Consider the following 24,029-nt stretch of genomic DNA (forward strand, 5'->3'; position numbering starts at 1 on the left):
CCTCACACCATCCCTGTCCCCACCACCCTCACCCGCCGTCCCCGTCAGCCCACCACCCCGGTCCCGGGGCGGGCGGCAGGCCGGGTGGCAGCCCCGGCCCTCCCCCCCGCCCCCGGCGCTGCGGGCCCGTCCCGGGGGCGGTCGCTCCCCTCAGCGGGGGCCGGGCCGGGCGCTAGCCGTGCGGGGCTCCGCCTCGTCGCGGGCGGCGGAGGCGCAGGCGCGGCCTCCGCGGTCCCGGCTGCTGCAGAGCCAGAGGAGGAGGAGGAGGAGGCGGCGGCGGGATGGCGGCGCCGCTGAGCGACGGGGAGCGTCGGAAGCAGATTAGCGTGCGGGGGATCGCGGGGCTGGGGGACGTGGCGGAGGTGCGCAAGAGCTTCAACCGCCACCTCCACTTCACCCTGGTCAAGGACCGCAACGTCGCCACCCCCCGCGACTACTACTTCGCCTTGGCCCACACCGTGCGGGACCACCTGGTGGGGCGCTGGATCCGCACCCAGCAGCACTACTACGAGCGGGACCCCAAGGTGAGGCCCCCCCCACACCCCCCCGAGCCGGAGCCGGGGTCCCTGGGGAACGGGGATGGGGACAGGGGACGGCTGCGCCATCCCCGTCGGCCCCGCGGGTGTCTCCGTGTCGTGTGTGTCCCTCCCCCCGCCTCCTCCCTTCAAGGGGTGTCACTGCGGACGTGGCCCATGGGCATCCCCTCTCGCCGTGGCTGTGTCCCCTTGGGCACGACCGCAGCTGTGGCCCCCTCGCCGTGGCCATGTCCCCTCGGGCATCACCACAGCCACGGCTGCATCCCTCGTGAAGCTCATCGCGGCTTCGTCCCCGTGGTCCCGTGCCTCGTGTGCACCTCGTCGTGGCCACATCCCTTTGGGCGTCACTGCAGCCGTGGCCTTGTCCCTCGTGCGCCTTACGGTGGCTTCGTCCCCGTGGCCGTGGCCACGGCCGTATCCCTCTCCTGCACCTTGCTGTGGCTGCGCCCGCGTGGGCATCGCCGTGGCTCTGTCCCTCTCCTGCACCTCACCGTGGCCACGTCCCTGTGGGCATCGCCATGGCCATGTCCCTTGCACGCACCATCCCCCTGGGCCCTGCCCCAGTCGTGTCCCTTGCACACATCTTGCCATGGCTGTGTCCCTGTGGGCATCACCGTGGCCATGTTCCTCGTGTAGCTCGCCATGGCTGTATCCCCCACAAGCTTCTTTGCAGCCGTGTGTCCCCCCGTGTCCCCCCCCGGCCTCCCCACGACCGTGACCCTCTGCACCTTGTCGCAGCGCCTATGATCCTCCCGTGAGCGTGTCCTCACACAGGCCTTGCCGCTGCCAGCTCCTCTGCACGCTTCACCACGGCCGTGTCCTGCACTCGCACCACTGCGGTGGTGTCCCTCGTGGGCATCATCACCTCCACGTCTCGGCACATGCCCCAGCACAGCCGTGTCCCGGCTTCGCTCCTGCAGAGCCTGCAGGCAGCTCGGCTTTGAGGCTGGAGAGGAGTTTGTTGCCTCGTGCAAAGCAGACGAGCTCTCCCAGGTCACCAGACCCCGGGGAGCTGGTGGTTCCTGGGGGACTCGGAGGCTCTTGTACCTTCTGGAGCTGAGTGAGGGCCTGCTCCCTCCTCTCCTCCCGGCTTCTCAAGTCAGGATGGCGATGCTGGAGGTGTTGGGGGGCTGCAGGACATTACTTAGCCCTAATCCTTTTGAATTAAGACTCGATCGAGCACTTAAAGTGGACAGCCCCAGAGGGCAGGTGTGTACTAGAAAAGGCACATACCTTGCCAGCGTGCAGGCAGCTGCCTTCCCGAGTCAGCTCTTTTCTCGGGGTTATGAATATCGCCTTGACACAAGAAGCAAACTGTGCTTTTCGTGCCGGTAGGGCTGCGCCCAGCCTGGGAGTTAAACGCTGCTGCGTGGAGCTCTCTCTCCTTTTTTATCCTTACTCACGCAAACGCGCTCTGATCCGTGCCGCCGCGCTAACAGAAGGGACTGTACAGATCTCATAAGGGCTACAAGGCGCTTGGAGCGGGTTTGGTTCCTGTCCCCCGTGCTTAGATTTTTCACTAGAAACACATCCCTGGGGAAGACTGGAAGGAGCAGAGTATTTCTGCAACCGCGCGATGTTTTCGGTCTTCCCGATGAGCCCCAAGGAGCGGGATGGACCCTTTCAGACTCCCAGTGGAGGGGGCAGAGTGGGTAATCCCACTGCTTAGCCTATCCCGAGGCCGGCGGGGAAAGATCCCAGCCAAGAAGGACAGAGATTCAAGGGGCAGCATGATTTAAAGCCGGGCTGTTGCCCTGTTAAAAATTCCCGTTTATTTATTAAAAAAAAATAAAAATAAAATATCATCTGGAGCGATAAGTCTGAGCGAGGGCAAAAGTTTGTGTAGCCTGCTCCTCCTCTTCCTCCTCCTCCTCCTCCTCCGCACAGGCTTCCATTAGCATTCGCGGCACAGGCACGGGGCTCCTCTGAAAACTTGGAAGGTCACCGCGGAGCAGCCTGACTTGCCCGGTTGTGCCGGGAACCCTGCCTCCCCTGGGACAGTTGATGTGTTCAACGGGGCGATGATACCTGTGGGAGGAAAACAGGAGAACCCTGGGCTGGAAAAATCACTTAGCGGGAAGGGGCCAGAGCCCGGCCGGCTTGTGCGGGGCCGGGGGGGTTGGTGCTCACTCCGGTTTTGGGCAGGCTCTGCATCAGCTTCAGCTCAGCGGGGGGGTGGGGGTGGGGAATTTAAAAGTCCAGCGTAAGCATCCCCTCAACTGAGCTTGACGGTGTATAAATATACCATTCAGGATCCTAGATAATTCTTGCCCCGAGTTAATTAGGGAAACACTTAACAGGCAGCGAGTTTTTTTTCTATAGAAGGCTGTTGGCAGGGGGACGCGCAGCGGCGGGTTGGCTGGCATCCCGCACAAGAGCCTTCTGACAAACAAAAAGTGCCGTTGCGTGGTGTTTGGGAGCCAGGCGCCAAGGGCCGGTTCGGGAAGACGTCCTGTCTCTGGAAAGCACTTGGGGCTGCTCTTGATTTTAAGCCACTTTGGTGAAAGCAAAGTGCCGTGCCGTGCTGTGCCGTGCCGCTTGTAAACGTCTTGCTTTGCCTCCCCAGCGCATTTACTACCTGTCCCTGGAGTTCTACATGGGCCGCACCCTGCAGAACACCATGGTGAACCTGGGCCTGCAGAACGCTTGCGACGAAGCCATTTACCAGGTGAAGTCTTGGGGCCCCTGAGGAACCGGCCGGACTCTTCCACGTGGAGGGCTGGGTATCCTTATTTCTCAGGGCTTCCTCCTCAGGATGTGTTATTTTGACTACACAAAGCGAGGCTTTGGCTCTCTTGTTAGTGTTTGCGTCCCCCTAGTGAAGACCATGGGGGGACCTTGGCATTCCTTGAGAGCTGGAGTGTGGTTTTCTCAAACCACCGTTTTCATGTAGTGGCTGGGAAACTCCAGAAAAGTATCCAGAAAGCAACACCCAGTATCCCAAAAGACTAGAAGAGTCCCAGGCTGCAAATAGTTTTCCATTACTAGAAAGGATGGTGGCCATCATGGGAGATGTAGTCTAATGGGGGAGGCTGGGCCAGAAGGGGAAAGTGGAGCACCAAAACACCACATCACGGTTCATACATGCAGGTACCCAAGGTGCCGCAGCAGCGCTGCTGGAAAAAAGCGAACCATTGGGAAGGAAGAAAAGGGGAGGAATCATTTGCTTGAATTAAAATGTCATCGGATGAGTTCACACTGGAAAAACCACAGCTGGGTACCGCCAAGGCAATCACAAACGCCAGGTCGCGGTTACTCAGGCTCGCGGCCACCTCTGCAGCAGGACAGTGACCTTTTTGACAGAGTATGAGTTTTTGGGCTTTCTCGCCCAAAAGCTTGATTTCCCCCCTCCTCTTCTCCCCCTCCTGACCGGAATGATCCATATGACACTTTCTAGCAGAAGTTGGGCTCTGTCACCACCTCTCAAAATGAGGTGCTACGATTGCAGATGAAATGCCCTGGCCAGGACCTTCCCTGCCAAGAGACGGGAAGGGATTTCCAGGGAGGGACCTGACATGTTTCCTCTCTGAGGTTATTGTGCCTCGGAGGGCAGGCTGCTTTTTTTCAGGCAGGATCCTCAAGTCCCTTTTCCACGTGCTCATTTGGCCTGATGCGCGAGTGGAGGCTTCCTTGCCTGTAGCCTCCGACATGTGGAGCTCATCATGGCTGGGGGCCAGCTTGGATGGGAGGTTTCGTATCCAGCATGGCTCGGTCCCTGAAGAGAATTCCCCTTGGTTTTCATGACCCCCCATCACGCTGTGCGTGAGGCTTTCCTGGTTTGTTGGTTGCAGAGCACTGAAGCGCTGGGAAAGCGGTCTGGGGAGCAGCCGTGGTGTTGGCCTGACTGTCCCCCCTGGCACCAAGGCTGGGGGGGTACCACTGCCCTCCGAGAGGCAGCGTCTCTTGACTCCTGGAGAGTCCTTGCTGCTGCCTTTATCCGGCAGCAGCCCCCAGGCCAGAGAACAAATGGCCCAAGAGATGCCAGAGATGCTATGGGATAGAGCGCACCCTCAGCAAGTTTGCCGATGACACCAAGCTCGGTGGCATGGTCGACACGCTGGAGGGAAGGGATGCCATCCAGAGGGACCTGGACAGGCTTGAGAGACGGGCTCGTGCAAATCGCATGAAGTTCAACCAGGCCAAGTGCAGGGTCCTGTACCTGGGACGTGGCAATCCCAGGCACAAATACAGGTTGGGCGGAGAATGGCTGGAGAGCAGCCCTGAGGAGAAGGACTTGGGGGTGTTGGTGGATGAGAAGCTCAACATGAGCCGGCAATGTGCACTGCCAGCCCAGAAAGCCGGCTGCATCAAAGAAGTGTGGCCAGCAGGGTGAGGGAGGTGATTCTACCCCTCTACTCTGCGCTCATGAGACCCTACCTGGAGTACTGTGTCCAGCTCTGGACTCCTCAACACAGGAAGGACATGGACCTGTTGGAACTGGTCCAGCAGAGGGCCACGAAGATGATCAGAGGGATGGAGCACCTCCCCTATGAAGACAGGCTGAGAGAGCTGGGGTTGTTCAGCCTGGAGAAGAGAAGGCTCCGGGGAGACCTCATAGCAGCCTTCCAATATCTGAAGGGAGCCTACAGGAGAGCCGGAGAGGGACTCTTTGTCAGGAAGTGTAGTGACAGGACAAGGGGTAATGGTTTTAAATTGGAAGAGGGGAGATTTAGATTAGATATTAGGAGGAAATTCTTTCCTGTGAGGCTGGTGAGGCACTGGAACAGGTTGCCCAGGGAAGTTGTGGATGCCCCATCCCTGGAGGTGTTCAAGGCCAGGCTGGATGGGGCTTTGAGCAACCTGCTCTAGTGGAGGTGTCCCTGCCCATGGCAGGGAGGTTGGAACTGGATGATCTTTAAGGTCCCTTCCAACTCTAACCATTCTATGATTCTATGCAGCAGAGGAAAGAACCGCTTCCAGCCATGGATTCTGGCCAAGGAGCTCGGTGGCAGGATGCGGGAAGGCACAGAGCGTGATGGCAAACGCTGCAGCAACCAGCTGCCAGCCTGGTCGTCCCCTTCCTCAAGGATGGGGTGGGTGCCAGCGGAGGGGTGATGAGCGTACCCAGGCAGGACTCAGCCGTCCCTTCCACACCGACTTGGCCACTCACCATCCTGTCTCCAGCGGCAAGTTTGGAGGAAGGGCCTCTTGGCGTGAGGGGCTGCCAGGAGACCAGTGTTTTGTTTGCGGTCTCTAAGGAAACCTAGTTCATGGGAAGGCGATGTTTGATGATGGGCTAAATTGTTTTCCAGTTAATTGGGCTGCCGTGGGACCAGAGGCTGGTGAGATGTTTTGTGGGGAGAGGAGGGGGGGAGGGATGCAGAGACTCTCCCGTGGGTTTAATTTCCCGCGGCGTGGGTTGTTTTGGGATCTGTGCTCTTTGGAGCTCTTTGGGCGCTGATATGTTTTGCTGTGCCTTTTTCCCCCAATAGCTGGGTTTGGATTTGGAGGAGCTGGAAGAAATCGAAGAAGATGCTGGGCTGGGAAACGGAGGCCTGGGCCGCCTGGCAGGTAATATGGGGAGAGGGGAGCCCCCTCCTCGCGCAGAGGGACTGAGGGTGACCTGGCTGGAGGCTGTCACAGCCTTGCTGCCAGCCCCGCAGGGGGACAGCATGCAGACCTCAGCCCGCATCAGCCCTTCAGCAGCGTGGTGCCTTCCTGCCTGCTCCTGGCTGGCCAGGAAGGAGCCTCCTCCCCAGGGAGAGCATCCAGGAGATGGAATTTTGTTGTCTCTTTCAGCTGTGGCTGAAAGAGGCCGTCTGGAGCCTTTATTCTCACCTCCCTGTGAAATCTCTCGCTTTTCGGAGGCACCCAAGCAGCTCTCACGTAGGCAGATTGTTGGCTGCTATTTTAGTCTGCCTGTCCCACGGGACTGCTGGAGATGAGAGCTCCCCAATGTGGAGGAAATGCCGGGGCTGATCTTCACCAGGGCTGCCCCGGGCTGAGGGCTGGAAGGGTTTGCTTTGAAAGTAATGATAGGGAAGAGCTGGTGGAGCAGCGAGTCGGGGTCAGAAGCCCTGCTTTACCAGGGAGGCAGGCTTAGGGCAAGGCTTGGGCACCTCGGGCAAGTTTAGAAGATTTCTCTGCAACAGGGCTGAATTTAGATTTTTGGCGATCTGTCCTTGCCACTGACAACTTCGGGGTGTTTGTGGTGGCTCGGCAGGACGTGCCTGGGGCCCTGCTGCGGATTGTCCCTATCTGTCCCTTCTGGACGCGGATTTCCTCTGAGTAATAAATGTTTTCAGCGGTGTTGGTTGCAGCAGCTCCTCACCCCTGTGCAGCGAGCGATGGGGTGAGGTTCCTTGCGGCGTGACCATGCTCTGCTCTTCCAGCTTGCTTCCTGGACTCCATGGCCACGCTGGGGCTGGCGGCGTACGGATACGGCATCCGCTACGAGTTTGGCATCTTCAATCAGAAGATCGTCGACGGCTGGCAGGTACGTTGGCAAACTCAAGTCACCCTTTCTCCTTCTCTCCCATGCTGCGGTGGCCACCTCTGCCTGTGGATGAGGCCTGGCCACACAAACAACATTTGTGGTGCCTGGGGCCGCTCATAAACTGGGTGTTTGAGCCCAGCCCGGCAAGGGGTCAGGCTAAGGATGGAGCTGTGGCTGAACACCTACTGAAGGTGGCTGGTGGAGGATGAATTTGAACATGCGAGTGCCTGGGGCGCTGCTGCTCCTGCAGGTTCCCTGGGAGACGGGCAGCGGGGGCTTAAACAGGGACTCTCCTGTTGCATTAATGATCGTAACCTTTTGCAAGTGAAAATAGGCTAAAAAACTGCCCCAGCTGGGAGTTTTCCCTAGCGTATGTCTGGAAATGGTTTCCATTAGGAGACTTGCCTTGTTTCTGAGCATAAAGGACCCTTTTTTCCCCCTTAAAATAGCTCTCCGTAAGTCAGGAAGGGTGAGAGGTTTGAGGGTTTTTTTTTTCGTACTTCCCCACAAAGAAGCTGCAATGCTAAGCCCTATAAATGGTGAAAACAGGGGCGGGGGGAAAAGCATCCACTGTAATTGGCTTGATGTTACTTAAAAAGGAACAGGGGTGGTGGCAACGCTGGGTTGTGGCTCAGACCTGTCCCCCCACCTGGCAGAGAAATGCCTGCAGGCACAGAGCGTCTCTCCAAGTGCTTCAGCCCCTCTGGTTTCTGGTGCACATCAGCCTTGGTGGCTCTGCTGAATTCACTCCCGTTGGTGCTGTTACGAGCAGAGAGGAGAGGTCCTCTCTGGCAGAGGGCAGAGCAGTTAGCAAGACCTGGGTTGCAGGGGATGGTTTGTGGCCAGGAGCAGCACTGGTGGTCTTCTAGGGAACCACAGCCTACATAACCCACTGTCACGGTCAAACTGCACGTAAAGCCCTTGAGAGAGACCCAGTGCAACGGTCTGTGCTGTTTGGATGGTTTAAACCCGTCCATCTCTACAAAACCCATAGAGGCTTTGTAGTAGCCGTCCATGTAGTCATCCATGATGATGGATATAGTCCATCGTCATGTAGTGTTTGATGTAGCCATCCATGTTTCGAAAAGCCCAGCTGTCCTCTAGAGGCCTCTACATATCCATTTTTAAAGCCAGCTTACTAAAGCTTTGCTTTTAAGCTGGCTTCCTTTTGGAGAGCCCAGTTTAGCCTTCACTTGGAGACACAAGCCATCACTTGAACCCTCTTTGCCTCTTGCAGGTGGAGGAGGCCGATGACTGGCTACGCTATGGCAACCCCTGGGAGAAAGCTCGCCCAGAGTACATGCTCCCCGTGCACTTCTACGGCCGCGTGGAACACACCCCCGAGGGTGTGAAGTGGGTGGACACCCAGGTACCAACATCTCTCTCAGTGCTGGACTGGGGGAGGACAGGCCAGGGTGGAGCGGAGGGGGGGAGAGTGTCCCCAGGCTGTCTGAGGGTGGTCAGACTTCAGTTCTCTCCCAGTCTGGCAAAACTCTGCTGCCCTTGCAATTAAGAAGGTGACTTCATTGGCTACGGCTGCAGCAGGATTTGAGGAAAAAGAGGGACGATGCCCAGTCGCAGCTGTAACTTCAGATCAGCTGGGGCCCCCTTCTCTGTTGATCTCCAGGGTGAAACCTCAGAGTCTTGCGTGGGTTTATGTCGGAGGAGGGCTGTATTGCTGGCAGCAGCGCTAGGCTCTTTCTGCCCTGCTCCTGGCTACCGCTCGCTCAAACCCAGTGGTTTTGCAGGTGGTTCTGGTGCTGCTGCTGTGGGTGGAGATTCATCTCCTGGGGTGGCCGTGGGGCAATCCTCTGGGAGTTTTAACTCCCATCATCACAGCGAGTTTCTCTTTCCTGGACCTGCCTGATGGGTAGAGTGCTGTCAGGGCAGGCTGTGGGCACGGTCTCAAGTCTCCAGTCTGCCTGGAGGCCTTCTTCTGTGGCATTGTGGAGAGCAAACGCTTCTCCAGCCTCCCACAGTTGGGGAGATGATAGTGCTGTGCTTCAGGAGCATGTGCCTGCTCAGAGAACAGGCTGCTGCGCCGTAAATGCATTCCAGTCTTACAGCTGAGGAAGGCAAGCTTTAAAGAGGCACAGATTTACTAAGAGGATTGAAGATGTTTTATCCTCTCCTGTCTAAGCACTGCCCAGGATGGAGGAAGGAAGGACTATGAATTTCCCTGGGATTCAGGGACGTGAGCTAGCTTTGTTCCCGTAACATTCCAGGGTCTCTCAGCCTGATGAACCAGCTCTGGCCGTTCGAGGAGCACACGGTCATAAAGCCAAGACATTCTCCTCAGCGCCAAGAGCTGAAGCTCGGTTGCAGAGTTGCCTGGGCCCGCTCAGAGGGGAAATAAACTGGGTCCTTTTCCAGGGACCCTGGTTGTCGAAGGCTGCGCGGTGACCTATGCCATTCCCAGGACACACGCAGTGCAGGGGTTCAACCCCACAGCCCCGCGAACAGCATGGAGGCACCCTGCCAGAGCTCTCTGGGGAAGCAGACGTCCACTTTGGGACCGAGTGCCATTGCCTTTCAATGTGCTCTTCTTCTGACCCCAGCACTAGTCCGGGGTTTCAGGGAACCCGAGCAGCACAGTGGAAACACTGCTTTCTACAAGGAGGTGAATTTTCAGATAGTGCCGTTAAGGGAAACAAGTTGGAAAGGCTCAAAAAAGCCAAAGAAGGCCATCTCCAAATATAGCATCACTCAGTTCATGTGATGTGTGCCCCAGTCCCGTGGCTCGGGCAGGGCAGGCTTTCTGCCTGCTTCCATGTTCGGAGCTGGTAATAGCAAGAGCTCTCAAAAGCTGCTGCTTCTCCCCGGAGGGGAGGTGTTGCTGACGCCAGCACGAAGAGGCTGTTCAGGGCCAACCTGCTGATCTGCCTGGGTTTTCCCTGCCCTGTGAGCACAGCTCCCTCGGTTCTCTGCTGCCTCTCACATCTTTTGCTTGGGGACAGCCGGGCTGTCGTGCCAGTACACGCTGACTTGTACTCAGGAGGATGCCGGCTCCTTTTGCCAGCATCAGAGAGGCAGCCCAGGCTCCGTGCTGAAGGATCCAGGCCTTGCTCTGCAAGCACTGTTCAGCTCTGCTGGCGTAAGCCCTCAGCCTCTTTGTTCCAGGCTGAGGGCATAGAATCATAGAATGGTTAGAGTTGGAAGGGACCTTAAAGATCATCCAGTTCCAACCCCCCTGCCATGGGCAGGGACACCTCCACTAGAGCAGGTTGCTCAAAGCCCCATCCAGCCTGGCCTTGAACCCCTCCAGGGATGGGGCATCCACAACTTCCCTGGGCAACCTGTTCCAGTGCCTCACCACCGTCACAGGAAAGAATTTCCTCCTAATATCTAATCTAAATCTCCCCGCTTCCAATTTAAAACCATTACCCCTTGTCCTGTCACTACACTTCCTGACAAAGAGTCCCTCTCCGGCTCTCCTGTAGGCTCCCTTCAGATATTGGAAGGCTGCTATGAGGTCTCCCCGGAGCCTTCTCTTCTCCAGGCTGAACAACCCCAGCTCTCTCAGCCTGTCTCCATAGGGGAGGTGCTCCATCCCTCTGATCATCTTTGTGGCCCTCCATTGGACCCGTTCCAACAGGTCCATGTCCTTCCTGTGTTGAGGACTCCAGAGCTGGACACAGTACTCCAGGTAGGGTCTCATGAGCGCAGAGTAGAGGGGTAGAATCACCTCCCTCGCCCTGCTGGCCACACTTCTCTTGATGCAGCCCAGGATGCAGTTGGCTCTCTGGGCTGCCAGCGCACATTGCCGGCTCATGTTGAGCTTCTCGTCCACCAACACCCCCAAGTCCTTCTCCTCAGGGCTGCTCTCTAGTCATCTGCATCTCTAGGTCAGGGGGCCTTACCTCGCTGCTCAGCAGGTCTGGAGCCACGGAGATGTTGGAGCAGTGAGCTGTAGCCCACAAGCTTGGAAGCACACCCATGCCTTGCCTGGCTAGTGTCATCTGAGCTGGGAGCCCCAGTGCTCTCTGTACTCTCTCTACGCTCCCTGTAGCCATGCGTGCAGCATCCTGATGCTTAAGCATCATCCGTAGGCCACATTGCTAGTTTTGCACTCATGTCCATTTCGGGTGCTGGAGATCTCAGTGGATTTACCCAGACAGGTTCAACAAGACCTTAACAGTTGGACGAATTGCTGTGGGAATGGTGCTGTGGTGGTAGGGTTTGGTCCTGGCAGGCTGCAGAGGGCTAACGGGCAGGATTCAGGCTGTGGAGTTTATCCCAGACAGAAACACAAAGGTCCCAGCTGCCCTGGCCCTACCCCAGCACAGACAGAATCCCAGCTGGGATGACTTCCAGTGCTCTGGTGACTAATAGGTACACTGGTTGGTAGTGGAAGGTTAGCAGGTTGCTTGCATCTCTCTCTCTTGCATCTCTCATTGATGGGCTTGTAGCTCCAGTTTGTCGGTGAAGCTCCAGGCAGCTCTGCTTCTCCTATTAATGCTTTTCCAGTGGCTGCTGGAAGCGCCCATGATAGCAGGCAGGGAAGTCTGTGAAGCTCAGCAGGTGTGTTTTAGTTGAGGTGAGATCCTTACCACAGCCAGGAGTTGTCTGTGTCCTCTGGGTTCTTCCTGTAGAGGTTTCAGCCGCTTTCCCACCTTCTCTGAGCCCACCGTGCTGCTAATCAGAGGGGGAATCCTGTCCTTTTGCAGGTTGTCCTTGCTATGCCTTACGACACGCCGGTGCCGGGATACAAGAACAACACTGTGAACACCATGAGGCTGTGGTCCGCAAAAGCACCCAATGACTTCAACCTCCAAGAGTGTAAGTGTTATTCCCCCGCTGCCTCTCTTCTGTCCAGGCTGGGACATGGTTGTTGGCACAGCACCCCCCCATCTGGTCCCTTCCGTACCTCCTGGCTACTTCCAAACACAACGCTGCGCACACATCCATGGATCAGACTACCTCAAACTGCTTCCAGGACACCCATCCGTCTTCCTTCCATCCCCATCATGCTTATCATACTCTCAAAACCTGCCCTGTGCCTTCCCCGAGTGATCGACCCACCTGCCACTGCGTTCCCCGCATCACCAAAGGAGCTGCAAAGCCATACTTGCCACGGAGGGTCATTTCTGTGCAGCGTCATCCCTTAGCACTGAAGGAAAAGAGAAGCACAGTCCACCTCACTGTTGGGTTTCCTTCGGGTCTTCGACCTGTGACCTCTCTAGGGCATTTTTCAGGCTCTAATTGCAGCCCTGAAGAGCAGATACAGGGCAACTAACGCACCACATGTCAGTGCCAGGCTGTTACAGAAGGGGAAGGTTTTAGACGAGAGTGATTTGATTTATCCTTCTGTACTGGCAAACGCAGAGAGGTGTGTGTCCAAGCAGCCCTGCCAGGAGAACTTGGGTGGGACGAGGGACGATGGCTCTCAAGTACTCATAATGTCCCCTCAATTCTTGATGGGCAGCTGCGAGCTGGGTTTCGGATGAGCCTTTTGTAGCCTTTAGGAGTTCAGTGTGATTGCAGTCATTGTGCTTCTTTGCCCTGCCCCATTTCTCCTTAGTCCTTAAGCAAGACGGCTGGTCACTCGCTTCCTTTTTTTGCTTTCTCTGGCTGTTATCTGTCTCCAGTATCTCGTCTGTCCTTCCTGCTATCTGTGTTACGAGAAACCGCACGGAGATGTGTTTTTCTGTTACCCTCTCTCCTCCTGTCTCTCTGCTGCCTTTCACATGTGTACATTCCCGCTCGTATTTCATTAATACCAGCCGGACTGCTCCCGTTGCAAAGCTCTCTGTGAGAGAAGAGGGAAAAACACGGTGTCAGGGACCTGCCTGAATCTCTACAGCTGCTGCAGCGCTCCGTGTGTCTTTCTCTCTCTCGTTGCAGTCAACGTGGGTGACTACATCGAAGCAGTGTTGGACAGAAACCTGGCAGAAAACATATCCAGAGTCCTGTACCCAAATGACAATGTGAGTGACTGCTCTCTCGCCTCTCTTCCCTGCCGCTTGGGATCATCCTCCCTGTAGCTGTGCTTGCAAACAAGGCGATACTGGGAGGTCACGGCCACCTGATGTTTATCGTTCTGGTTTGAGGTTTTTTGGGACGCTAGGTTGGCCCCGTAGCTCTTCAGAGGGTCTCTGCTGACCTGATGGCAGCTGAGAATCTGGCCCATATTGTACAGCTGCTGCGTTCCCTGCTGCAAGGGAGGGGAAGACGTGTCACTCCATCGAATTCGAGGCAGTTGCCAATTGACGTGGCTTACCCTTCGCAAAAGTAAGATGTCATTTCAGAGGCGGCCGTGAGGGAACGACTCGTCTCCAGCCCCAGTTCAAGGGATTTCTCCCTGCAGGGACCATCCCAGGCCACGCACTCCCTGGACACTGGATCCAAAAGGATCAAAAAGCCCTCACTATCTAGTCATGGATTAGCATCTGTGCTGGAAAAAGCTCCTCTCCTGCACTTTCTTCCCGCTGCTGTTTTAAAATATACCTGGGTGATGTGTAGAGTGCGTGGGAGGCAGCTGGTGGTCCAGAGACACTGGCTCCTGGCTGCCACAGGGAGTCCAGAATCCTCCGTCCAAAAAAATCCTGCAAAGGGTCTTGCAGTGAGGGAGGGAGCTGCGCTTGCTCTGGAGGAGCGGCATGGATGTGGCAGGTTCTGTTGCCCTCTGGAGGCAGCTGGTTGGGATGCTGAGCCCCTTGTCAGTCCCTACAGCTGCTGCCCCATCAGAGGCAGGATGAGAAGCATCCACATTTGCCCCCATGAGGCCTGGTGGGAAGCCCATCAGCGTGGACAGGAGCATCTCCAGGGGTTTGGCTTCCATCTGGGCACTGATGGCTGTGGTCCCCTCACTTGCAGTTCTTTGAAGGCAAGGAGCTGCGGCTGAAACAGGAGTACTTTGTGGTGGCTGCTACCCTCCAAGACATCATCCGCCGCTTCAAGTCCTCCAAATTTGGCTGTCGAGACCCTGTGAGAACATGCTTTGAAACCTTCCCAGACAAGGTGAGTTTGTGGGCAGAGTCTAGGGGGTGTTTCGCCCAGACCTGCCTATCGTGAGGGAGAGCAGGATGCTCAGGACCAGGTGGGGGAACGTATAGAAAGACCCTGACAATTTGGGTTGGAAAACAGGTGATCTCTGGGCCTATTTTCCCAGGGAAAAATAATTGCAATTTGGAGTAAAATTTGCAAAGGTCGAATGGCTCCGTTCCTGGGAGCTCTTGTTTCTGGGATGTGTGCCACGAGAAGAGGCTTGAGGCTGACCCTCACCTCAACTCCATGCATGGGGGACGCTGTCCCAGTCCTGCCAGTGCCAGATCTGAGCCCAGCAAGTCTGTGTTGCAGGTGGCTATTCAGCTAAATGACACCCACCCTGCCCTGTCCATCCCAGAGCTCATGCGGATCCTGGTGGATGTGGAGAAGGTGGATTGGGACAAGGTAAGAAGAGCTGGGAGGTCCATGCCCAACCTTGAAGGGGAAGGAGCTGCTGTCCCGTCCTCACATGGGGTTTCCTTTCCCCTCCTGGCCTGGACGCGCGCTCGTTAACCTGCTGTCTGTAACGCAGGCCTGGGAGATCACGAAACGGACCTGCGCCTACACCAACCACACCGTGCTGCCCGAAGCCCTGGAGCGCTGGCCGGTCTCCATGTTTGAAAAGCTGCTGCCACGTCACCTGGAGATCATTTACGCCCTCAACCAAATGCATCTGGACGTAAGGGGACCGGGCTGGCCACAGGCTGTGGGAGCTCTGGGGGCCTTGATCTGGCTGCCTTGAGGATGGGACTGTTCCTAGGCCCTGCAGCTGGGTCACTAATGTCCCCTTTTCTGCTTGCCTGCAGCGGGTGGCAGCTCTCTACCCAGGGGACGTTGACCGTCTCCGGAGGATGTCGGTGATCGAAGAAGGAGACTGCAAACGCATTAACATGGCGCACCTCTGCGTCATCGGCTCCCATGCGGTCAACGGTGTGGCCCGCATCCACTCTGACATCGTGAAGAACTCGGTGTGAGTTGGGGGACACCCATGGCACGCACCCTCTCCACTCACTGGGCTTCGCCTGGGGGGGGCTAGCTGGAGCCATCAGGTGTCAAGGTCTGCTTTGGTTGCCCTGCTGGGCATGTTCCCCGCCCCAGGCTGGGGACACTGTCTTATTCACACATGTGCAAGGTCTAATTCACTTCCCTTTGGAGCTGGTGAAACCCTCGGCATTACGGCCGAGGAAGGGGGTGAGAGGCAGCATAGAGAGGTGTCGTCGTTTCAGCCGAATTTACCAAAACCAGACTGACAGATGGCCCTTCCTCCCCCTTTCCCCCCCCCCCAAAAGAGGAGAGAGGAGGAGAAAGAGATAAGGAGATTCAGAAGTTTAGAATGAACTAAACTACTTTAATGAAGGATTAATATTAAAATAAAAATAAAGATGAAAATAATGAAATAGATACAATATATACAAAACCGTATCGAGCTCCCAGGATGACAGTCACGTCACCGGCAGGCACTGGGGAAGTCCCAGACTGGACAGAGTGACAAATGGGAACTGGATTCCAGCTCTGGAGTCAGGGACACCCGGATCGGGATCAAAGGCAGATGAACAGACAGAGTCCTCTCTGGACGTCGGCCATCGCAGGAAGGGGCTGACCCTTTGATCCCTCAGCTTTTATACTGAGCGTGGGGCAGATGGGATGAAATACCCCAGTTGGTCAGGTTTGGGTCACCTCTCCTGTCCACTCCTCCCCACTGATGTGACCCCTCTACGTTTTTTCCTTTTCCGACCCTCTAATGGGGCAAATAACGAAATTGGCTGCCCTTGGTTGTTATAGCAATAAGTACAAGCAAGAGCCTCTCTGCTCACCATCCCTTGGCATGGAGCACAAACATTGGGCTTATCGCTCTGAGAACGAGCAGTTTTCTCCACAATATGCCGTTAATTTCAGAGAGTTAGAGGAGGCCTGGCTAGGATGTAAAGTTACAGAACAGAAAATCGGTTTGGTTTTACTTCAAACCGGGACAAGAGGTCATGGTTGTTACAGGGAGACCCCCCCCCAGAGACTGCCCCGAGTCGGAAGCACATACAGTGCGGGGCTCGGCCGAAGCTCCGGGCGGTGGTGGGTGGTTCAGAGCTCCCTGGTCTTCCAGGTTCAAGGATTTCTATGAACTGGAGCCGGAGAAGTTTCAGAACAAGACGAACGGGATCACGCCGAGGCGCTGGCTCCTTCTGTGCAACCCGGGACTGGCTGACGTTATTGCTGAGGTGAGTCGCAAGCATCGGAAGCGAGGGGGCCGGACGCGATCACCTCACCTCTGTCTGGGCTAAGGCCTGAGTGAGGACAGCCTGGCAGGAGCACGCCTGTTGCACGTGTAGGTGTGAGGCCGGCTGGGTTTTAATGTCGGAGATGAAGTCGGCCAAAACAGTCGCAGAAACCTGGACGCGGTTCCCTGCCCTGGCGGTGGCTACACACAACCTGTCAGGCAGTAGTACCATGGTGTGTGAAATGGGGGGTGTCCGCACAAGCGGTCGGCTTCACAGGCACGAAGGAGCTCCCTTGGAGCTCCAGCCCCAGTTCTGTCCCCTTTGTTTACCAGGCCCTTTAGCACAGGTTTTTGCTTCACACTGCAACATGCCATAGCTGGAGAACATCCTGCAATTAAATGTATCTTAATGTCCTGCTCATCTAAAGCTCCTTGAGAGAGAAGGACTTGTTTGGGCTTTTGCAAGTGCCTCGTTTCCCCTGTACCTTTGGGTTCTCGGATGACACAGAGAAGTAACCTCACCATAAGAAACCCTACCCCTTTTTCTGGCCAGTGCGCCTCTTCCAATTCCCAACTGGCCTGTGGCATCTCTGCTGGGGAAGCGCGGTTGCGGACTGGGTGAGGTGTCTCAGTGGTGGGACATCCCTCTCTTGGTTTGTTCTTTTAGAAAATCGGGGAAGACTTTATCACAGATCTGAGCCAGCTGAAGAAGCTACTGGATTTCATCAATAATGAGACTTTTATCAGGGATGTGGCGAAAGTCAAGCAGGTAATGTGCACTGGAGGCAGGGCCGGGGGCGGGGGAAGAAGGCACCGTGCTCCCAGGGACATCCCGGCAGCAAATGCTGACTTCTGATGCAAGGCCTTGGAACCCGTGCCCGTTCCTCATCAGATTCTCTTGCCAGGAGAACAAGCTGAAGTTTGCGGCCTACTTGGAGGAGCAGTACAAGGTCAAGATCAACCCTTCGTCCATGTTTGATGTTCAGGTCAAGCGAATCCACGAATACAAGCGGCAGCTGCTGAACTGCCTGCATGCTATCACCCTCTACAACCGTAAGTCCTGCCCGGGCTGGTAGGCAAGGGGTGTCCCCGTCCCTGTCCCCGCCCCCCCCCAGCTTCTCACTGCCAGGGTTCCCATGTAAAAATATGCCAGCTGGTGGCCAAGGACTCCTGAGCCTAGATCTGTCCTTCTGTCACGAGGGGCTTCTCTCCAAGAGAGAGTGTCTGAAGAGCGTTGTACAGAACTTGAGGAAAAGCTCACAGCCTGCGTCTCCAGCCCAGCTGGGTCCCAGGGCGCAGGTAACCCCCACATTTGTACTGCAGGTGTTAGGACCGACCTGGTGCAAGTTAAAACCCCACTCCCCAGTCTACACACTGGCCCCCTACCCATTCCCGAAGGGAGGCAAGTCGTTGGAGCTCTGCATCGTGCTGGCTTGAGTGGTTTTCTGAGGACTTTGCAGCCCATTTTCACCCAGCACGGCTCCGGCAGATGTCTGGTTGGGCTTCAGGGTCCTACAAGTTTGCTGGGTCCACGTGACACGGGCTGGGATCCCAGCCCACCTCTAACGCACGTAATAAACTCTGTCCAGTTTATCTTCACTTCAGCTGTGCTGTGCCCTGCTCTTTCAGGCATCAGAAGCGATCCGTCCAAATCCTTCGTGCCCAGGACTATTATGATCGGAGGAAAGGTAACGTGCGTTCCAGGCTTGGTGTTCGCGTGGCTCAGTGGGGATGTGGGGAAGGTGCCGTCCCCTTTCTGTGGCTTTGCCGGGCCCCCTGTAGGTTAGCCAGCATGCGTCTGCTGGCGGGCTCTTCAGGAAACACCTTCATGGATTAACCAGACTGCACAAGGCCCCATCACTCTTTCCCTGTGGCTCAGGATTTCTCCTCCCAGTAGGGTGTTTCTGCTGATCCATGTGAACAGCAGAGGTGAGGCCCACGTTCTCCCCATGGTGAGGACCCGCACTGGCACCTCTCATGCTCTCCCTTCCTTAAAAGCCTTCACCATTTCTGGGCTGCTCTTCTTCAGGCGGCCCCTGGTTACCACATGGCCAAGATGATCATCAAACTCATCACGTCCATCGGCGAGGTCATCAACAACGATCCCTATGTGGGGGACAGGCTCAAGGTCATCTTCCTGGAGAACTACAGGGTATCCTTGGCTGAGAAGGGTACGTCGGGTCTTGGGTAATCGCACCTCAGGAGCTGGGAATGTCCCAGCTGAGCCCAGAAACTGGCTGGCCTGGGAGGCCGTCACGGCAGGTCACCTGGCTCTCCCTTAGGAAGGGCCCGAGGGTTACACACGGGGCAGGAAACCAGCTTCATGCAGGAGTGACAGCAGCCGCATGGGGTTGTGGCAGGGCTGAGCCTGGCTCTGGCCCCAGAGCCGCGCTGTTCGGGGGGAGGTTGAGGTCAGCAGGGCCACTGGCAGATGCCCGGGGTTGTGTTTTTTGCCGTCCCGGGCCTGGGTCGTGGGGAGCTGCAGTGTGCCAAGTATTAACTCCTACCTCTCTTGCACCCGGCAGTGATCCCGGCGGCAGATCTCTCCCAGCAGATCTCCACAGCTGGCACAGAGGCCTCGGGTACCGGCAACATGAAGTTCATGGTGAACGGGGCCCTCACCATCGGTACCATGGATGGAGCCAACGTGGAGATGGCTGAGGAGGCAGGCGAAGAAAACCTCTTCATCTTTGGCATGCGGGTGGAGGATGTGGAGGCCCTGGATCGCCAAGGGTTGGTGCTGGGGAGAGCCCAACGCGTGCCGGGGCTTGTCAGATGGGGATACAGGTCCCAGCTCTGGCAGGGAGAGCCATGATCTCTGGGAGGGACATCCTTCTCCCGGGGCAGCTCTGGAGCAGGAAAAAGCTTGGGGCTGGAGGCAGCCTCCGCCCTGGGCTGGTCAGTGGATGGTCCATCAAGGACGCAGCCCAGCTCACCCAGAGCACGGTGGCTGCGAGCCTGGGCAGAAACTGTTTCTGCCACCGCGACTGGTCTCAGAGCCACTATGAGGGTGCTCTGATGGATACAGCCCCAGGAACAAGGCCCCCCTTTCACTCAGGAGCCATACCACATCCTTGTCTGCCCTTTCCGCCCCAGACACCTCAGGTGCTGGGCCTCAGGGGGAGAGCATCAGTCCCTGTCTCCCCTGGGCGCAGGTACAACGCACGGGAGTACTATGAGCGGCTGCCAGAGCTGCGGCAGGCTATCGACCAGATCAGCAGCGGGTTTTTCTCCCCTCGAGACCCTGGTTGCTTCAGGGACGTTGTCAACATGCTCATGAACCACGACAGGTGAGTCCTGGGAAGCGTCCCCTTTGGTGGGCTGGTCTCAGCCAAACCAGGCCACCTTCCCGGCTGCCCCTGCGCGGGGGCTGAGCCCTGCCTGCCCGCAGGAAGATGTCCTGCCCTGTCCTGTCCTGCCACACCGGGACCCTACAGCAGGCAAACCTCAGCCTTTCTCTGCTTTGGGTTTCAGGTTTAAGGTGTTTGCCGACTACGAGGCCTACATTAAATGCCAAGGCCAAGTGGACCAGCTGTTCATGGTAAGAGCTGCCCCGCTATCGAGGGCATCAGGGATGGGGTCCTGGACCATGGCAGAGCGGTGGGGAGACTGGGGGGAGCCAGGATGACGGTACCCCTGTGGAGCTCTTCTTACAGACACCACATGGTGTGGGCGTGAGGCAGGTTTTGCTGCTTTGGTGGCCCCACGCCACAGCGTTTAAACCAGCCAAGTGGGCATAACTGGTGTCCTGCAAGGCTGCAGGCTGGGACAGAGCCGGGCGAGGGACAGACCGCTGACGTTGCCTCTCCTCTTCCCAGGATCCCCGGGAATGGACTAAGAAAGTCATCAGGAACATTGCATGCTCGGGCAAGTTCTCCAGTGACAGGACCATCACGGAGTACGCCAGGGAGATCTGGGGCGTGGAGCCTTCTGCCACAAAAATTCCCCCACCCAACCTCCCCCGGGATTAATGGAAGCAGAGAGGGAAGGAAGGAGGGATGGGTTCCAAGCCCAGGAGGCCACATCTGCATTTCACCACCAGTCAGATGGGCTTGGCTCTGCAGGAACAAGGCCTTTCCCTCAGGAGGGTAGAGTGATGCTCTGAGGAGGAGCCCTGACTGAGGAACGGGAGCTGGGGGAGAGGAGAAAAGACCCTGTATTTGTACCCAAGTATCCAGCCTGCATGTGCTGCATAGTGCTTTTAGTGAGATGACCACGGATAAGTCTTCCACAGCTGTGCTCCGTGCTTAACAAGGGCTTTCCAACTAAATCCTCCCCTCTCCCCCTGCACGCAGCCTGGCCTGACCTCCTTGATCCTGCCCCACGAGCAGGTTTAGCCAACACAGAGTGTCTTGCATCCTCCTCCAGCCCCAAAGCTAGGGGAGAGGCCACTGTCTGTCCCCCTCCAGTCACTTCCTTCCCCAGTAACACCTAGAGAAGGTGAAGCTGGCTGTTAAATCAGCTGGCCCCAGTGCAGGCACCAATATCAAACGCTATGTGCCTCAAGGAGAAGGAGAGAGGACCTGGGATCAACGACTTCCTTGCCACAGAGCTTGCCGTAGCCTCTTCCCACGCCTCTTTGCTAACCAAAAGCCCAGTAACCAAGCCACTCCAGGGATTTTTAACTTCCATGTCTGCATAAAGAGGGTTGTACCTGCCACTGCCAGCTGGGTGGCTGACCCTGCTGGGACCATAGGCCCCAAGCAGGCTCTTGGCTCTCCAGACACAGCTGGGTGCTACCCAAGGGGTGAACCATCTATCACATCTCTTGTGTCCCTCCACAGCTGGGTCATGCTGCTCCGTGCGTCCCTCCCGGTGCTGGGGTCAGAGTTAACACCCATACATAGTGCTGTGTAGTGCGCCAGTACTCCCCTGTGTGACACCAACTCATTAAAACGACCAGAACACCTGCTGGGTTTGACTTTTGGGCTGACTCGTGACTACCTCCAGGCCTGGAGGTTCAGATTGCAGCAAGTTTAGGGCACAACACCTGAAAGCCATGCTGACCTTACTCAGCTGTGGCTTCATGGGATGTGGTCCCCTGCAGGTGGCACGGTGCTGGGGTGCTGGCACCGTCACGCAGACAACATGCCCATGGCAGAAAGGTCAGTCTGAACCCCTGCTATGTCCACTGTATGCACTGGGGCGGGGGTTACAGTGTTGGGTTTGCCCTGCAAATGGCACGCAGGGCTCCTGCGCTAGAAATCCCACAGGCAGTTCCCATTTCCCCCCATCCCCAGCGGGGAAGCCGAGCCTCAGCTGCAGCCAGACAACAGGCACAGAGCCCCTGGGCTCCAGGAGAGAGCCGGTTGCCCAGAGCTGGCAAAGACTTGCCCAGACCCAAGCTGCAAGCTCATCTCTCACGTACAGCTCTGCCACACAACCCCACCTGATCTGCCCAACTGGGGAAAAAGTCCCAAAAACCGCCAGGTAAAACGGGTAAAGCTGAAGTGATCAGCAGTCAATGCCTTTATTAAAACTACACCACTTTGAGATAAACATTTCAGTTTAAGTTTCCAAGCATATCATCACTGGCCTACTAACGGGAACGGCAGCGCTGGGATCACCAACACCGGCGTCGCCCTCAGCTCTGTCACACGGGAGGACGACAGCCGGCCCGGCCCCCGGCTCAGCATTAGCTGGAATGTGCACATCACTCTCCAAAGCCAAGTAAAGTGTTTCTCTTCCATCAGTGCAATAAATACAAGTGCGTCAAACATCATTTTTTAAGTGGCACAGTTAGCTTATGAATAATCAAGGGTCAGAAACCTCAGGGACAACCACGCTAACGGCAGAAGAATCTCAGTACATGAACAAGCTACTGTCTGCTTTGCAACTAGTATGAGCCTGCAGATATAAGTTGGATGCATGCTGAGCAGTTTATAAACTACGCTGTACACCCCCGAACAGACCCTTCAGGCAGCACAATTCACTCAGGAGCACTAGTGACTAAACCTACAGCACCTGCTATTGTCTACACGGACTGATGGGGGGGCAGGGCCAGGTCCCCAGCTGGACACCGCAGAATCAGCATATGACCCGCTCCTGCCTCAGTGCAGAGCTCGGTGGTGGCATAAAACAGCCCCTGTTTTAGCCCCAAGCAGGGCAAGGGCATCCCCAGAAGCTCTCCCCATGGGAGAGGCTCATTCCTGCTTCTGCCTCCTGGACAACGTGCTCTGACCACGGTTGTGAGATGAGCTGACAAGTGCTACTGGAAGTGCCTGGGATGCCCAGAGCACGGAAGGGAGGTAGAGGGGGAAATGCCGGGGGAGGGACACCACCCCAGACTGTTATTTTCTCATGAAGAACTGCACACCAGTGCCTGCTTTTAACTGCAGAGGAACAGTGTGGCCACTAGGAACAGGAAAACCTGATCTAAGAAGTTAAAAGACAGATGAATCAAAAACCCTGCCCTTCCCACCCAAAGGAAGCACGTACGTGTCTGGGTGTCTACAGGGAGAACGGAAGACAACCATTCCCGCATCCTGGGTCCACGTTGTTCACGGAAGGGGGAGATGAAGCGAAAAAGTCACATCACGCTTTCTGGCTTAAACTCCCACGTTTGCAATTTATCTATAGAAGTCACTTCAGTCTTAATAGGAAGTGCATGTGAAGAAGGGGAAGAGCTCCACAGAGGATAGCAGAGATGGGAGCCGAAATGACGTTCAGAAGGAAAAGGGTACAGAAAAGATAAAAGGGCACTAACCTTTCCCATTATATAGATGTTTGAAAAAGGAAGAACAAAAAAAAAAAAAAAACCCACTTTCATTTTATTTCCAAATGTGTGCAATTAGCCCAACACTTGCAACACATTGTGACTGAAGAGCTAAATAAAAATACCTCTCACCACCTGGATCTTCAGTGTATTTGTTAATTACAGCCACTTAGCGAAAAGGGAAGGCAAAACATGTATTTCCTAGAAAGAGAACACCTCAAACTCAAGCAAGACACCTGTAGTATGGAGAAACGGCAAAAGCCATTCGCTTACAAATGAGTCTCTACGTGATCCAAAAAGAGCAGCAGTGTTTAAAAGTGAAAGAAACACCCTTGGTCATGACACGCGTGTCCTAGGAATGTCTGTCCTCAACGGTACCACACTGGATCGGCCAGGCTTTGTTGTGCTTACGTTTGTCACCGTTTGGTACCGGCTCCTGGTCCATTTTCGCTCCTCCGTCCATGTCAAAAAAGAAAGCCAGCAACTTCTTTCTTCTACCATCACAGATGCTGACGCCGGGAGCTGGAGTTGCCAAGGGTACACATCAGGACCAGAGTGGGAATCCCTGACCTCCTCTGGTGCCAGGGATGGAAGAATGGCAGACTGACCCACAGGGAGGGGAGAGAAAGAGGAGAGAGAGGAAGGAAAGAAAGGATAATCTCTGTGCTGCCAAGCAGCCAGTCTTCAGTGTTGATGCTCATGTTCAGATTTTCCCAGGAATTCCCTAGGAAAGGAAACAACACGGCAGTGACACTCAGCTCTCCGACACTCTGGTGCATGCTGCAGGCCTTCCCATTCCCCTGGCCAAATACCACAGCTCGAGCACTTGCACCGAGCAGGGAACAGCACCGAGCTTTGCTCTCACCCATCAGTGGCTCCCACTAGAAGAGGCAAGCTGAATTAGCTGCTCTGCAAACAGCTCCTCCAGAGCATCCGCCTCACAGCCGAGATAAGCCAGAGAGGAGAAGAACTCCCAACTTTCTGTGGCTCGCCTTCCCAAAACCTGCTTTGCAGGGAGGTGGAGAGTTCTGACTTTGTGCTAAGCCTGCCCCCAGTATCTCACCCGCTCTGGAGACCAAAGGGATTTTCAGAAGAGCTGCCCAATACAGGCGCCTGTTACACGTCTCTCGCTCCTGGGTGCGT

General features: G+C 56.2%; 2 protein-coding genes across 4 annotated transcripts in view; one reads left to right on the forward strand and one right to left on the reverse strand.

Annotated features, from left to right (window-relative positions):
* Positions 1-251: 251 nt before the first annotated feature.
* Positions 252-22,900, forward strand: PYGB (glycogen phosphorylase B). Of its 3 annotated transcripts, XM_074168586.1 has the most exons (20): positions 252-524; positions 3,103-3,204; positions 5,969-6,047; positions 6,869-6,972; positions 8,210-8,341; positions 11,640-11,751; positions 12,817-12,899; positions 13,789-13,932; positions 14,272-14,364; positions 14,492-14,638; positions 14,766-14,929; positions 16,058-16,172; positions 16,839-16,940; positions 17,077-17,224; positions 17,801-17,859; positions 18,201-18,342; positions 18,697-18,904; positions 19,327-19,461; positions 19,646-19,712; positions 19,990-22,900. In XM_074168586.1, exons 1-20 carry the CDS (start codon positions 282-284, stop codon positions 20,140-20,142), a joined length of 2,532 nt encoding a protein of 843 aa, XP_074024687.1. In that variant the 5' UTR covers positions 252-281; the 3' UTR covers positions 20,143-22,900. The 3 variants fall into 3 exon arrangements, with proteins under 3 accessions (XP_074024687.1, XP_074024688.1, XP_074024689.1); XM_074168587.1 differs by lacking the exon at positions 3,103-3,204 and having other exon boundaries at positions 282-524; positions 19,990-21,892; XM_074168588.1 differs by lacking the exons at positions 3,103-3,204; positions 5,969-6,047 and having other exon boundaries at positions 282-524; positions 6,952-6,972; positions 19,990-21,892.
* The window catches only part of ABHD12 (abhydrolase domain containing 12, lysophospholipase), a 44,284-nt gene continuing 41,873 nt past the window's right edge, over positions 21,619-24,029 (reverse strand). Inside the window, exon 13 of the mRNA XM_074168589.1 lies at positions 21,619-23,610. Coding sequence (XP_074024690.1) covers positions 23,571-23,610 — 40 coding nt within the window. The 3' untranslated portion in view covers positions 21,619-23,570. The remainder of the gene's footprint in view (positions 23,611-24,029) is intronic.

This window comes from Numenius arquata, chromosome 2, assembly GCF_964106895.1.
Source record: "Numenius arquata chromosome 2, bNumArq3.hap1.1, whole genome shotgun sequence".
NCBI lineage: Eukaryota > Metazoa > Chordata > Aves > Charadriiformes > Scolopacidae > Numenius > Numenius arquata.